At 43.5% G+C, this 15,446-nt stretch overlaps 1 protein-coding gene across 1 annotated transcript; it reads right to left on the bottom strand.

Annotated features, from left to right (window-relative positions):
* Window positions 1-1,111: 1,111 nt before the first annotated feature.
* opn3 (opsin 3) lies at window positions 1,112-10,496 on the bottom strand. Its single transcript, XM_062519042.1, has 4 exons — window positions 10,031-10,496; window positions 7,091-7,410; window positions 2,606-2,857; window positions 1,112-1,961 (listed from the first exon to the last, which is right to left on the bottom strand). Exons 1-4 carry the CDS (start codon window positions 10,347-10,349, stop codon window positions 1,695-1,697), a joined length of 1,158 nt encoding a protein of 385 aa, XP_062375026.1. The 5' UTR covers window positions 10,350-10,496; the 3' UTR covers window positions 1,112-1,694.
* Window positions 10,497-15,446: the final 4,950 nt, after the last annotated feature.

Genomic DNA, 15,446 nt, shown 5'->3' with positions numbered 1-15,446 from the left:
AAATCTCTATACAAGGCTGATTTTCTATGCTGGAAAAACAAACACCAACAGAACAGTCTGACATTGATTTATACAAACAGTTTCAAAAGTGATCCACTTCATCCATCTTAGAAATCAGCTGTGGGCAATATGGAAAATGCCATTTAAACAATAACCTACCAACAAAACTGGAGGCGATGTACAAGACCTCATGTTCTATACCAAAGATTCAAATTTATTATATACAAAGATACATTATTTATTTATTTGTTTATTTAAAAGGGACAATGCACATCAATTGACATTCTTTGTTTACACTCAACATGTAAATGTGCCAGAGTTAGCAAAAAAAACTCATTTCCATCTGTAGGCTAGTCCCTTGGCAGGTTAACACATCATCACATTGCATTAATAAAAAGAATACAGGAAAGATAGAGAGCAAATTAGAAGAGAAGAAAGAAAGATAGAATAGAAAGGCAGTGCCTAGAATGAGCTAAACCAGCTATTAATGTGGGCTGGGCACCAAAAAAGGTGTTTGACACTAAAATAAACAATATCAATCAATCAATCAATCAATCGATTAATGAGTGCAGTTTTGATTGTTTTTAACCCATCTCTTCAGTGTGGTTTTAAATGATAGATAGCTGGTGCTGTCTCTAATTTCAATTGGAAGGCAATTCCAATCATTTGAGGCCCATACTGAAGACTGTTAAACTTAAACTGGCTAAACTATGTCTACACCGTACTACACAGTCTCCCCTGGTGGCTGCCCTAGTTGCCCTGCCACTGCTGTTCTTCTGTTGTACAAATTCACCCAGTGGAGGAGGTGCAAGCCCATGTAATATTTTGAAAATGAGACAGGCATCTAGGTAATGTAAAAAACTGTGCAAATTAAATAAATCGTATTTAGTAATGATATGACTGTTGTTGATAACTGATAACTGGTTTTTGATCGAGTGTTTTTAAAGTTTGCTTATGAAGGGTTTCTGTTGGTTTATGAGTAACAGCATAATGTAACTGAAAAAGACTTTTGCATTTGTCAAGCTTGGTTAGCTGGAGACATTGTTGGCTGGTGTTTGTGAAACATTTTTGTGATCCAAACTGATAAAATAAAAGACATCAAAATCATGAGAAGATTAAAAATATGATATCTTTATTAGATCTATACACAATAAAGAGTGCTGAAGAACCTTATGAGGATGTGCAAAATTCATCTCCCTCAGTCATACTTTGTCCATACTGGATCCATCACAACATATAGAATATGTTTATTCCCTCGCCACAAAAGTACTGCATAAAATAATCCACTCAATATATAATCTCAATAGTCAATCCGTGATTCAGTATCCCATTAATAGCCTTTCCCTCATGTAATATGATTTCACATAACAAACACAGTAATCCCCTCGGGTGCCAGAGAGTAGGGATGAGGAACTCGGTGTAACATTTGATATTTATACTGTACACACAACAAAGGTGGCCCTTCAGAGTAAAAAAGGTTTTAGCGGTGCTACATGTTTAGTAGAATGATATGTCATAAATACCTGAATATGAACATGGCCTACTGTATAACATGCTGTTTCCAGCTGAGTACGGGGGAGGTCCATGTTACTGTGCTGTCTCCGTGAGTGGAGGAGCATCTCTGTGCTGAGTGGGTTTTTTTTGTTGTGCTTGTCTCGGGTGAAACGTTTCCACGCCTTGCCGCCGTGGCCAGGTCACAGCGGACGCACCTGGATGACGTTGACCTCCGTGGTGCTGTCGCACTTGGACTGGACGTCGAACGGCTGCGCGTCGTTACTGGCGATGATGAAGACGATGGAGGACGAGCTGAAGGTCACCCGCTTTTTGGGCCGGTCCGGGCGGCCGTGGGAGATGACGATGGGGCGGATGGGCCGCTCCTCGCTGGCCAGAGGGCGCTCCTTGATGCTGTGCTGGAGCCGGACCAGGCGAGAGCAAAGCAGCTGGCACAAGCACCGGCGGAACTGGAGGAGGAAAAACACAAAGGCCAGAAACAAAGTATAAAATCGTCTGAGAATATGAAATTGAACAAATAAACAAAGCAGTACAGAGACATACTGTAGCATTAATTGGCCCAGTGTCACCAATTTTCAAAGTCGCACATTTTATTCCAATGAAAAAGGCAGAGTCATGCACAACAAATTGTTCTTCACAAGTCTTTCTGTGGAGGTGACACTGATGTCAGCACAGATATTAAGCTTCACTAATATAGCGTCAACTCAATTTACTCTGATGACACGAAAAAAAGCAAAATGCAAATTCTGCCTGCCCACGCGACATTTCCATAAATTAGTCATATATTATATTACATTATATTATATTATATTATAAATTGGACAAAACTTTGCATATATTGTGGAGCACACACATGTTTTGTTTTTCATGGTCTGTTTTCTAGATGTAGTCAAAGGAAAAATATCCGCACACTGTCTAACCTGACGAAGACCTGAGTGGTTGAAACGTTGTACTTTGCCATTAAACCGGGAGCAAGTAAGTGTGCAGATTTTTTCCCTTTTTCCCTGACTACGTTTGTGTCTATATCCAGGAGCACCTGTCGAAATGATATACAGTAGATGTGCATACATTCCTACACTGCTGTTTTCCATACCTTTCTACTCATGAAGATGTATATGACTGGGTTGTACGCTGTGCTGGACTTGGCGAAGAAGGACGGGATGATGGCGAGGGTGGGCGAGACCACGCTCTTCTTGCCGAAGGCCTCCATCATGGAGACCACGGCGTACGGCGTCCAGCACACCAGGAAGCAGGAGATCATGAGCAGGAACATAACGGCCACCTTCTTCTCGTAGCGCAGGATCTTGATGATCTGCACTGTCTGCAGGTCCTGAATGGAGCGCAGCTGCAGAGACCACAACAGAGCTATTAAACCACTGATCTTGGACTGTGTGGTGTGAATTTTGGATGATATTCTTCATGATTATGAATGTTACACTCAGTATTGTAGTACTCCAGTCCAGACTCAAGACATTTTCTTGGACTTGCTGGTATTTGGACTTGGACTTGTCTTGGTCTCGGACATTGGTCTCGCCAAATATTCTAGTTGGTCTTGACCCAGTCCAGAGAGCTTAAAAATATTTTTTTTTATTCTAAATGATCCCATTCAAAAACAGAGTCATTGATTAAGTGACCATGTTCAGAAGAAGAAATGTTTATTTTATTCAAAATCCATCTATTATGGATGGGAATTTACATTGGCCACCTATTAGCAAATTGAATGCCTTCCAAAACTCATCTTTCAAGTGAAAATAAAGGGGCACACATTTATACATCCAAGTTCGGGAAACATGAGAGCAGGAGGCAGAATCACATACAAGACTATGTACAGTATGTGGTGGTGTGTCTGCTCACATGCCCATGCAATTTATAATATGTTTAAAAAAACAAACATGAGTTATAACCTAGGATATGCAAGCACATATCCTAAAGCGAGACACTTTACCAGACATAATCATAACACAAGGGAATTACAGTACATGGGGATTGAAGTGGTGAACATTCCACGCAGGGGTGGTGGTAGCAACAGATATCAACTGTTGCTACAAAAAGAGGCATATTGGATACACTATTTGGGGACACATTCCCATTACTAGGCACGAATGAAGAACTCATCCTTAACTGTTTCTTGTAAAAGTGCAAGTTTCACTGTGATGTTTGGAATGTTGTTTTTTTCTGTAAAGTGTATATTATGATTCTGTGGGCTGCACACAGCGATGATGAACTGTAGTTTGCTTGAATTGTAATTGGGACTACCTCAGCTAGGGAACACTAAACAGCTATATAATTATAGTATTTCTTTTTTTTAAGATTATTTTTTTGGGCTTTATATGCCTTTAATTGGACAGGACAGTAGAGAGAATGACAGGAAGCGAGTGGGAGAAAGAGCTGGGGTGGGATCCGGAAAGGACCACACGGCGGGAATCAAACCCGGGTCGCCGGCGTGCGGTGCAAGTGCCCCAGCCAGCCGTGCCACGGCTGGGGCCATAGTATTTCTAACATCACAGACAAATTGTACATAGATAAGTAAATAGTGTAGAGAATGAATGTTTTTTTGATCTCTCTCTCTCTCTCTCTCTCTTGATCTCAACATTTGGACTCGTCTTGGATTCAAACCTCTTTTGACACGGCCTTGACTTAGTCGACTAGTCCTGATCTTGGGCTTATCCTAGACTCGATAAAGGTGGTCTTGACTACAACTCTGGTCACAGCTCAAATACCTTACTTGAAATGTCTTGACATCATCTTTTTAGATGTGACAAATAAAGTATGTTGGCATAACTCAGGTGAACCAGGTAAGCCAGATACTTCAGATACTTGACCTCTGGGCTGGAACTGTGATAGATGCGAGACGGCTTGAAAAGATAAGCTAACTGCACAGGTCACTACTGACTCTACGGAACATTATAATAATCATAACCATTAAACATATAAAACATTTGACATGATCTGTGACAGGGAAGAATATCAGTCACACACGAATTCAGGAGTACTCCCTGAAAATGGATCAGGCCAAGATCACAAGCTTTGTCCATGGCAATATGCTCTGTCAAATCAGAAATCATCAGCAGCTGCAGTATGCAATTTACTGTAATGGCCAGCATACAGTATTTCAGAGAACCAGATCACCAAAGAGGTTGAGTGGTGTGCTGTGCTGTGCTGTGCTGGTGGCTGGTGCGGTTGGGGCGTTAATGGAGTCTAACATACTGCTTAAAGCTAGCATGACTCACACTCCAATGTTCTTTGATCAGAACACACAGCAGAGCCTCTAAAGCACCCTCGGGCTCAAGGAAAATCCACTGAGGTAATTTTATATAACCTCGCGTAACTCACACAGTGGACACACACATAGTTCCTATGACATGCCAAACGTAGCCGAGTAATATTATATACACTTGTGGGTATACGGCACACACATAAATACCTTCTCTATATCTCAACGGTACAGTCTCCAGTGAGAGTCTTACCCCAGGCTCTTATTTTGGGCTAGAGAATCACACCTGACACAACTAATCAGTCATTTCAAGTTCAAGGTCAATCAGTGAAGTGCACATGTGTCCCTGCAAGGCAGAGGCCAAAAACACTCAGACTAGCCGGTTGGTAAAGAATAAGTCGCTGAAAGCAAACTGTTATTTAGGATGCATAACTATATCGATATGGATAAGAACAAGTATGACCCTGCCAAATATACATAACGTCTACATTTCTTTATCTCTTATGAAGGACATTAGGAGCTAATGAAGATTTAGAATAAGGCCATGTTGCAATCATGTAGGCTACATTCTATGGCTACATCATGATGAATTATCCCAATGTGAGTATTAAGGCCCAATAAGGGTTGCAGTGTCCAATCAAACCTGAAACGTCCCACGTCCTTTGAAACCACAACAGTGATCACCATGTCATTGTTCACAGATCCAGTGCTCAGTGATGTTATATCATCATGTGCCATTTATCCAGCCCAGCCTTTCATTCATTCCCACCATCCATTCATCTTTCTATCTTCAATGAGTCCATCCCTTCAGTCGGCTTGCCCCTTGCCATTTTGGTCTATTAGTCGCTCCTTCTCATTTTAGATAAAGCTCAACGAGACGTCCGCTCATTTGCCGTCCAAGTCCGCGGCTCAAACAACATCTATATTCAGTGACACTGAACACTTGATGAAACAATCGGCAAAGAGAACCACTCAGTCGACTCCTGACTCACCAGGCCATGCCCCATTTCCTGCTGTCGCCTCTGGAAACACGCCGTGTTTTGGCAGCTCGGGCACACAGTTTGTGTGCACACAATGAGAGGGCCGGCCTCTCGGTCGCTGCGATTACCAGCCGGCGTCGGCCGGGTGGAAGTGGACGGACGGATGACTCAGGGCGGCCAGCTGCGGGCCTGAATGCCGTCCTTTTCGGGATTCGGGGAAGTCGGCGGCCGAGCCCACCGCGCCGCGGCTGTTGCTGAGTGGATGCAATGGCAGCTTACTTTCCTGGACGTCGTAAATACTTTACGAAGCTTAGGCTGGCTTAGTGCAGCCACCATATGAGACATCTGGCAAGTCAGCTCACATGCAAATATGCACACTACAAACAGACACACATACACACACACACACACACACACACATACACACACTCTCTCTCTCACACACACACAGCCAGACACACAGGCATACGTGCACATGAACCTCTCTCCCCACTTGTGTGCCACTAACTATAGCCCACTGTTGAGTGAGTCCTGGATAGCCTCCAGCTGCCTTGTCTTGACTCCGGCGAGGCCCCTCCAGGCACTGGCTGCATAGCCGATAAGATCAGTGCCACACAGCTGTAAAGCTCCACGGAAAGTACAGGCTGTTGTTGGTGGATGCTGGCCTTGATTTACTCCCACCACCACCACCACCACACAACACATATTCGCAGAAGCACGACAAGGCCTCTCGATAAAAACCTGTCAATGTGCTGATGATTGCCGCCTCCCTCTCTTGTCTTGACCCAGTTACAAGTACGAAGTTGAGTAAGGAAGATCAGAAAGGGTACAGCGAGGAGGTATGGATGTTTAAGTGAGAGGGATGTTTTCTGGAGGTGTGTGAAAAATCAGCTTGATCGTAAAGAGATGCAGGCAACAAGAGCTGATAGACGGGATTTAGCCAAATAAAAATCTGTCGGCATACTGCTGCACACAAAGACACAGCTTCCCTTTCCACATCTCCTGGGGAAACAGGAGTTAACCTACTTTATCTCACTCTCAGCACATGAGAATACCATAAGTGTGGAATCTGCTTCTGAATACCTAAAATATGTCATTGTCAATATTATGAAAATGATGGGAGGTCAATGGCATATCAACTCAGGGCAAGAGTTTGGTTGCCCAGACCAGAAGAGGGCTCAAAGGTGAATGTGCTGGTTGCTACTATACAGTGCATACTCTTCTGTTCTCATGTGAAACAAATGTTTCTTTTCTGTTTACATTTCATGAGAGTATGGTTGAAACACTAACAAAGCCTCACACCTTCTTAAAATAGGCTGTAAGTAATGTAACATTTGTACAACTCATGCGTATTCAGTTTGTCAACCAAAAAAACAATCCTTACCATGCGCACGGTGTACAAGATGTTACCATAACAGTACGCCATGATTCCCACCGGAACAAAGAAGCACCCAAGCAGGAACAAGAGGATGAAGGAGGCGTCGTTTGGGTCCTTTGAAGCCCAATCCAGGGAGCAGCCGAGCTGGTGGATCTCCAGCGTGTAGCGGTTCCATCCCAGCAGCGGCGCCCCTGTCCAGGCGATGGAGTACAGCCAGATGTGTGTGATGGCCCGCCAGGCCCAGGGGAAGTCAACGACCTTGGCGTGCACCACCCGAATGTAGCGCTCGTAAGCCAGAGCCGCGAGTGTCATGATGGACACGATGCCTAGAGAATATGTACACACAGGGGAAGGAACAGGTCAGTGCATAGTTAAAGCAGAGCAGTGAACCTTAAACATAACATGTCAGAATGTGCCTATAAATACTCTAGTAGCTGTAATGGTTCTCTGAAAGCGAGTCATTTAGCATACTTAGCAAGCATAACAAAGACGACGCTGTTGTACAATATTAGGAATAGCTATGTTCTAACAAAGACATATTAGTAATGATGAAATACATACGGTATTTAGATAGTTAGTTATACTTATAGTTAGTTATGGATTTTCAAAGGAAACCATTTAAGGCCATTTTTGAGATGTGTACCTTTCACACCAATATGAATGTGCAGCTTGGAATTGTATGTTGCGCAATGGGTAGTTTGGCTTGTGTTATGCATCTCCCACGTTATCAGTCCTGCACACTTGTATTTACACATACAGTAGATTCTGCGAAGCCCTCACACTCCCTACTCCTTCCTCAACTTCCCAGCATCTGATCTCATCAGTGAAGCCTCCAGGCCCCAACTCAGCGGTGCTGTCACTAAATCAATCACTGAACTGGAACCCACAGTTAACTCATTCCAAACTTTCTCTCAGCTCTGGGTGGTCTACCACTAAGCACCTGTGCCCATATCCGCCGTAGCATCTTGAGACTCGATATGCAGAGCCGAGTGGTATTGACAGCATGAACCAATTACCCAAGAACATGCAGACCCCACTGACAGGAGTGCACGGTGACGGGAATGAGCGGGAAAGAGCGTGCTGTGTATACGGTAGCCTACTTCAGAATAGACAGCCGCTCAGGTGCTAAACACAGGCGGATTTCCATGTTTCCTATCTCATCTCTAGCGAATGACTTAAAAAGCCAATATGGTCTGCAGTTTAATCTGATTATTTTTGCATAGTATGTGAAAGATTTCATACAATATTTAGATTTTATTTTATTTGATTGTACCTCTCTAACATGGGAAATGCAGTCCTCTAAACTGTGTCAACAATACGCAGTGAGAGTGAGTTCAGAAAATGCACTTCCATGTTCCATCCATTAGACAGACGTCATTAATATGCCAACAGACAGACTGTACCACTGACCCACTTCTGCTTTCCATGTTAGTTGCCACACTCGGTCAGGTGTATACGATGTAGAGGCAACAACAAGCATGGTCATTTTGTGCAATCTGGCTATTCATAGGATAGGAGATAGCCTAATTGACAGCGTGCCCTGTAGCTTCACCGACGTGTAACCTTGTGAGGGTATATGGCACATGCTGCGCTGAAGCACTAAACAGAAGCATCCATCTTACCCAGGTGGCAAGACAAGCTGCATCGCGCCTCAACAAATGCGTTTGTGCGTGCCCAGGTGTGTGTGTGTGTGTGTGTGTGTGTGTGTGTGTGTGTGTGTGTGTGTGTGTGTGTGTGTGTGTGTGTGTGTGTGTGTGTGTGTGTGTGTGTGTGTGCGCGCGCGCGCGCGTGTGTGTTTGTGTGTCAGAGAGAGCGATAGAGAGAGAGGGTGCGCCACTACATACATAGCATTTAAAGATTCAGACATTTTAAACACCTTTTCCGTCAACACATGCCTCATGCTACATCATTGCCGTAAATAAACCTACTGAATTTTGCATCTCAACACATAAAGAACATCGTAACAACACACGATATGGATCTGAAAGACTATTTGCCTGTAAAGGTCATAGGGGAGAAAGTACGTGTGCTCTTCCATTCCTGTTAACGAACCAATAAGTAATAATTCGGGGGTAAAAATCGGACGTGCTTCTTGAGATGTTCAAAGTGGTTACAATTTACAATGGCCTAGTAAGATTTAATTGCCTTTTCGATCTGAGAAGTTGTGTAGCCAAAGTAGTCCTATTCGGGCGTGCATGCATGCATGGATGGTCTCAGCGCAGCAAAGGTTACACGTCCCTCGTACGATGCAGTAGTAGAGTACAGTTCGCAACTGGACATGTTAATTTGAGATCACTTACAAGAAAAAGATAATTCACCGAGCCTCTTTAGTCAGTGACATCCAACACTAACTCTAATGCATGACGGAATACGATAGAGCGCTCCCCAGTCCGGCGGATCTAGTTACGCACCAGTTTACAAGTGAGCAGCACTTAATTAAAGGTCTTGATTCGCAAAGGTATGCGCAAGCCACCCTCAACCCTGTTGTTAATAAACCTGCTATGCCATTATTTCATCAATATTTTTTTCACACGCGAAGCAGTGCAGCTGAAGATTTATTATATAGATTTATTACATGTTCGACATCGATGTAACAACAACATCAACTCAACATTTAAGATATTACAAATCTTCTCAACTCAACATTTAAGTTATTAAAAATCTGTCATTCTTTTTTAAAATGTGTACACATCTAAGCTGTCTAGGCGTCAAACACTCCAGCCGAGCCGACGCAAGTGAAAGGGCAACTGATAACCCACGCGTGTGGTATGGCTAAAGTTACATGAACTTTCAACACGTCGTACTTCCAGATAAACATTTTCTCGAGGAAAAGTGATGTGAGACTCTCTGCTAAACACAGAAGACTTCCTGCCATGATTATAGAAAAGGCTACTTAGGAGCTAGTTGGGAAATTTGACAAGCGTAAAATGATAGAAAACAACTAACCGAATAGACTGTTGCTGAAACCGTCCCAAACACACGTCGCTGAATTCCATATCCATCTTCGTTTGATGCACGAAATAAATGTAAAGTTAATCCCAATGACGCACATCAGCAGATCACTAATACTGATGTTGACCAGTAACAAATTCGTGGGTGTCCTGAGTCTCTTGAATTTGTAGTAAAGGACAATAACAAGAACATTGTTGCAAACGCCCAGTGCGCAAATAGTCCCAATGGTAAATGCGAGAAGTTTGTAAGTACTAACTGCGAAAAGATAATTTTCCGTATTCGTCAAAGTCCTCGTTTGGTTGGCAGAATTCATTGCGTGGAGAAGTTAGCTTCCAACATTGCGCGATGCAAGAAAACCAAAAGCATTGGCATCGTGATCCGTGTCGTTTCCAAATTCTGCCGCTGGTGTAATCCGATTAGTACATTAGTGGAGGAGTAGAAATCAGGGCAATTTGAGGTAGCTGAGAGATTTTAGTTCAGTGTGTCACTGGCATTTAATTCTCATGCCGTCGTCATGCGTCACGTGGAGAGCATGAACGTCTCCATACAGGAGTGGGGAAAAGTGGAGTACATGGCCATGTGATTTCTTAAGCCTGCTGCAGATGTTTGCTATAACCAGAGACGGGTGAAAAGGCGTTTTAAGGATCTTTGCTTTAACGGTACATCCCTGTTTTGTGTGTGTGTATGTATGTATGTATGTATGTATGTATGTATGTATGTGTGTGTGTGGAGGGGGTCCAATAATTCAGACAGTAAAGATTGATGAGACAGGTTGTGTGTGTGTGTGTGTGTGTGTGTGTGAGAGAGAGAGAGAGAGAGAGAGAGAGAGAGAGATGTGAATGGGACCGGGAGAAATGACCGGTGGTCAGAAAATTCAGCATGGGCCCCCATGGGCTCGTACACACGAAAGTGGATGCCATGGCTGGCGCCACATGTCACTCGCGCGCATTCTTGTTAAGTGCATCTTGTGGCACTGATTAAATAGCTCGATTGCGCGTGCACACACACAAACACACACACACACACACACACACAGACACACACACACACACACACACACACACACACACACACACACACACACACAGACACACACACACACACACACACACACACACACACACACACACACACACACACACACACACACACACAGACACACACACACACACACACACACACACACACACACACAGACACACACACACACACACACACACACACACACACACACACACACACACACACACACACACACACACACACACACACACGGAGAAGGAGGTCTCGAAAAGTAGGTTAGTAGACTGTAAAAAAAAAAAGCGCAACGCATTTTGGTGATAAGTGCACACTAATTCCTACAGGCACTTTTAGCACCTGAAGGTGAACTGCAGCTTCACAGCATAATGACAACTATTACAGACAAGCTGGACTGTGTTTATTCCATTCAACTCAGTGGAAAATGTATTGCACTGTGCTGCTGAGATTGATGTCAGTGCACGTCATAGGTATGCAAAGAAGGAACTGAACTAATATTTTGGAGTAGAGCTGTTGTAATGGTGTTTGGACTGTATGGAAAGTTTCCTGCCTTGGTTGATTACGATATCCCACCGTTGCATGGATTTGCTTGGATTAAATACAAAGATATTCTTATCCATTCCCTGTCCATAAAGGAATAAAAAGCAGAGTAACGCAGAGCAAAGCCTGTTCTTGGCACACATCATCTCAGCTCCAGCCTTGTGAATAGGCTACGCTGCAACAAATCACGAGGCAGGGGAGGGCGAGTGCACATTATTCACTTCACAAGGGGTTTTAGCGAGGTGTGCCAGCACTGGCTCTGCACGCCAAAGATAATGCCCCTCTCAGGAATCCGCTGACAACACCTGCAAGTGTTTCTGACGGCAGCTAGTTTGAATTCAAGCTAATACAATCACAGAGCCATTTCACGCAGGGGAGATTTATGAAAAGTACTCTCGTAGACTGGAAAAAAGAAACACGTTTTCTAACGACAGAAGTTGAGACAGTTGGGCATGATTTAAGGTTTCAATTTAAGGCTGCTTTGTTAGCACAGTTGCACATGAAAACAACAAGGGAGTGTGCCTAAAACACATAAACAAGGATGATAGTGTTTACTATTGGCCAGTTTTTTTTGGTCATGATTCATGTTTATGTTGTTAGATTCAGTTGGTCATTCTCCTGTCTCTTTACTCTTTGTCTTTTTAGAGACGCTGCCTTTGGATCCTCCTCCTCTGACTGATGGGTGCCCCTAGAGTCACTTATTATCAAACAAAGGGCTCGCTCCTGCTGTACAGTGGTGTGGGCTGGACCGAACTCCTGGAAGTAGGTCAGACTTTCATCCAGTGTTTTCTTCTCTCCCCTGTGCCCATCCCTCTCGAGCGTCCTCCCTTCCTCCCTCCCATCATCTTTCTCCCTCTCTCTCTCTCTCTGTCTCCTCTGAGGGTAGAAGAAGAAGAGAGGCATAGCACACATACAGAGCCTCACATCATGGAGAACTGAATGGATAACTCCTCTCTCTCCCTCTCTCTCTTTCTCCCTCTCTCTCCCTCGCTCTCCTTTTGCTGCCTCTCCTCAAACAAACAACACACACACACACACACACACACACACACACACACACACAAACACAGAACAGAAACAGAAACACACACTCTTCTTTGGCCTCTCTCTTCATGTCTCTCTCAGTCTCTGTTTGAGAGTTTTGAGAGAGACACTTCAATAGCCCAGCCCGGATATCCAAATATATTTAACACAAACCGTGAAGTAGTACATGTCACACCCACACACAACAGCTTTCACACACATATATACACGTTCCAAGTCTCAGCCTTAGAAAAATATAATCCCCTCTGAAACATTTAACTTTGTAGGGATTAAAATTTTGCCCCGTAAACAGAATCATATTGGAAATTGTTTCCCTCAAAATAAAGCTTTTTCAAGTGTATCATGTACACAACTAGGCCTACTCATTCCAAAGCAGTGCCATCCTTGTTCTGCTGTAACATTTTGTGCAAATTGCTTTGATTATATCACATGATATTGTTTTCAAACAAGCACGTTAGTTTAAATGAAGTTCAATCAAATTAATGAATTGATCACGTTCCTCTGCAGTGGTTTCTCATCCATCGTAATTCCACCCTGGCAATCACATTTGCATTTCATTCATTGATCAGACACTGTTATCTGAAACCACTCACACATTCTCATCAGCAGGAGTGCTCCCAGGAAGATGAATCCGTGACCTTGGCTGTGTTAGCAGCACCTTGTTCTCCAAGTAGGGCCAGGCTAACACCAGACCCATTGAGATTGAAAGTGGGTCCGGAAATTGGTGTCCCCTTGGTGTCCAGGGGGCATAACTTGCAGTGAAATTCAAACTTAAACTGGCCCATTAAACTCTTCTCTTCCAAGAGTCCTATTCTAATCTATTTGGAAATACAGCAAATGCATCTTTCTTGTAAACAATTTTCTGAAAATGTATTATGCCCACCCCATGCCAGATTGACGGTAGTGATTTGTTCCTGGGTTTGCGGTGATTTTGGAAATGCTGTGAATCAAAGTATCACCAAGTGAATCCTCAGAGCCAATTTGCACATTCGTCTGGGTTCATCCAGGTTACTTACAGTTGAGAGCTACAGCATAATGAAAAACTAGCAGTGTGAGCCCAAGACGTAGGCTGTACTAAATGGTCTTCAAATCTCACGTACATGATATCTAGGGTTTCTAGCAAGCTTATAAAGAGTCAATGTGCACTGCTTTTGGAGGATGTGGGGAGCATGTTGAAATGGTGACCTTACTCTTAGGTGCAAGGTGAGTGGCCCTCTATAGCAGTGGACAGTAACGATTGTTCGCTGTCATGGCATGGAGACAATATGAAGAATGTGGAAATAGATTGGACCAGACCCCCCCCCCACACACACACACACACTATTACCATCCTCACGTGCATGTTTTGAATGTGGTTAATGCACCATCACGCTTCTCTGAACAGCAAGCAGGTCGATGTCTGACGCCGTGTCAGTTCGGCGCAGCCTCAATCCTGCACATAACAAGGTGAATTAGACTCTTCTGCTCTTCTACTCCCAAGAGAGCCGTCTTCGCTGAAAGGTCACGTTTGGCTTTTCTAGCAGGCACAGCGAAAAATAATGAGTCAGTTCTCTTTATTAGGGCACACCACCCTCAGTAAATCATGACAGCAGGAAATTAACAAAGTCCTCTCTCTCTGTCACTCTTTCTCTATTTGTACCTGTTAATCCCTCATTGTGTGTGTATGCGTGTGTGTGTGTGTGTGTGTGTGTGTGTGTGTGTGTGTGTGTGTGTGTGTATGTGTGTGTGTGTGTGTGTGTGTGTGTGTGTGTGTGAATGCGTGCGTGCATGCGTGTTGTACATTTGTGTTTGTACATAAAGGGGTAAATAACCATTCTGTGATTTTAAGTCTGAATCCTCTACACAAGTACCGGTACTGAAAAGTAAACACACAATCCTGTCTTCTTGCCATGTTTGGCCCTTACTTAATTGCCAAGTATAATCTCCACCTTGGCAGAATGTGTCATGAATCAAATATATTCAAACACATTGGGGCTGTAATGACTAATGGTTTATTGCTATCATGACTAATTTCCTCTCACTCCCAGCTGTTTAAAAGAGCCCCTGTTGGTCCTGGTGGCTGGTGAGAATTATTCCTCAGTAGCTCTCTTTAAATAGCTTCAATAAGTTCATAACCCTGTGATTCACCCACTTCCTGAGTTGATGAATGTGACTTGGTTCAAAGGAGCGTAACCGGAGGTTACATTCTAAACTAAAGATGTCAGTTAGTTTAAATAGATGTTTATTAAAGTATCTTAATTAATTGTCTTAATTAACTCACTTTGAGTAGCCTGAGGAAACCTTTAGGGATCATAGTTCGTTAAACTCCTTGGAGTAATAAGTTGGCCACAAAGAAAGTTGAAGAAGACAAAGAAAAAAACGCACACATCACTAAAATCGTTCTCCACTTTCCAAACCTTACCGTGTGTCCTCCGAAAACAGGGTCAATCAGAGCATCTGTGCAGGCAGAGAGGTTGTGTTGATTTGCTGTGGCTCCAATTTGTTTAATTACTCCCAATTAATGTCTGCTCGCAGCAACGAGATTTCCAGGCAGCCGTGGATGTGCCTGGTTGGCTTATCTGATTCAGTACATCCTTCCAAAAAAGAAACACACACACACACACACACACGCACGCACACACACACACACACACACCGAGAGAGAGAGTGCAAGAAAGATATAAATAGCACAGAGGGAAACTGTGTTCAGAGCCCGAGGACACAACTCCTCTTGCCTTTTCACAGGCATGGTCATCAGATGTAAATATGCAAATATGGTTTAATTACAAAGGCTGCTGAGAAACAGAAC

This window comes from Sardina pilchardus, chromosome 18 (assembly GCF_963854185.1).
Source record: "Sardina pilchardus chromosome 18, fSarPil1.1, whole genome shotgun sequence".
NCBI lineage: Eukaryota > Metazoa > Chordata > Actinopteri > Clupeiformes > Clupeidae > Sardina > Sardina pilchardus.
The sequence above is the reverse complement of the archived record's forward strand: the minus strand, read 5'-3'. Positions and strand labels throughout refer to the sequence as shown.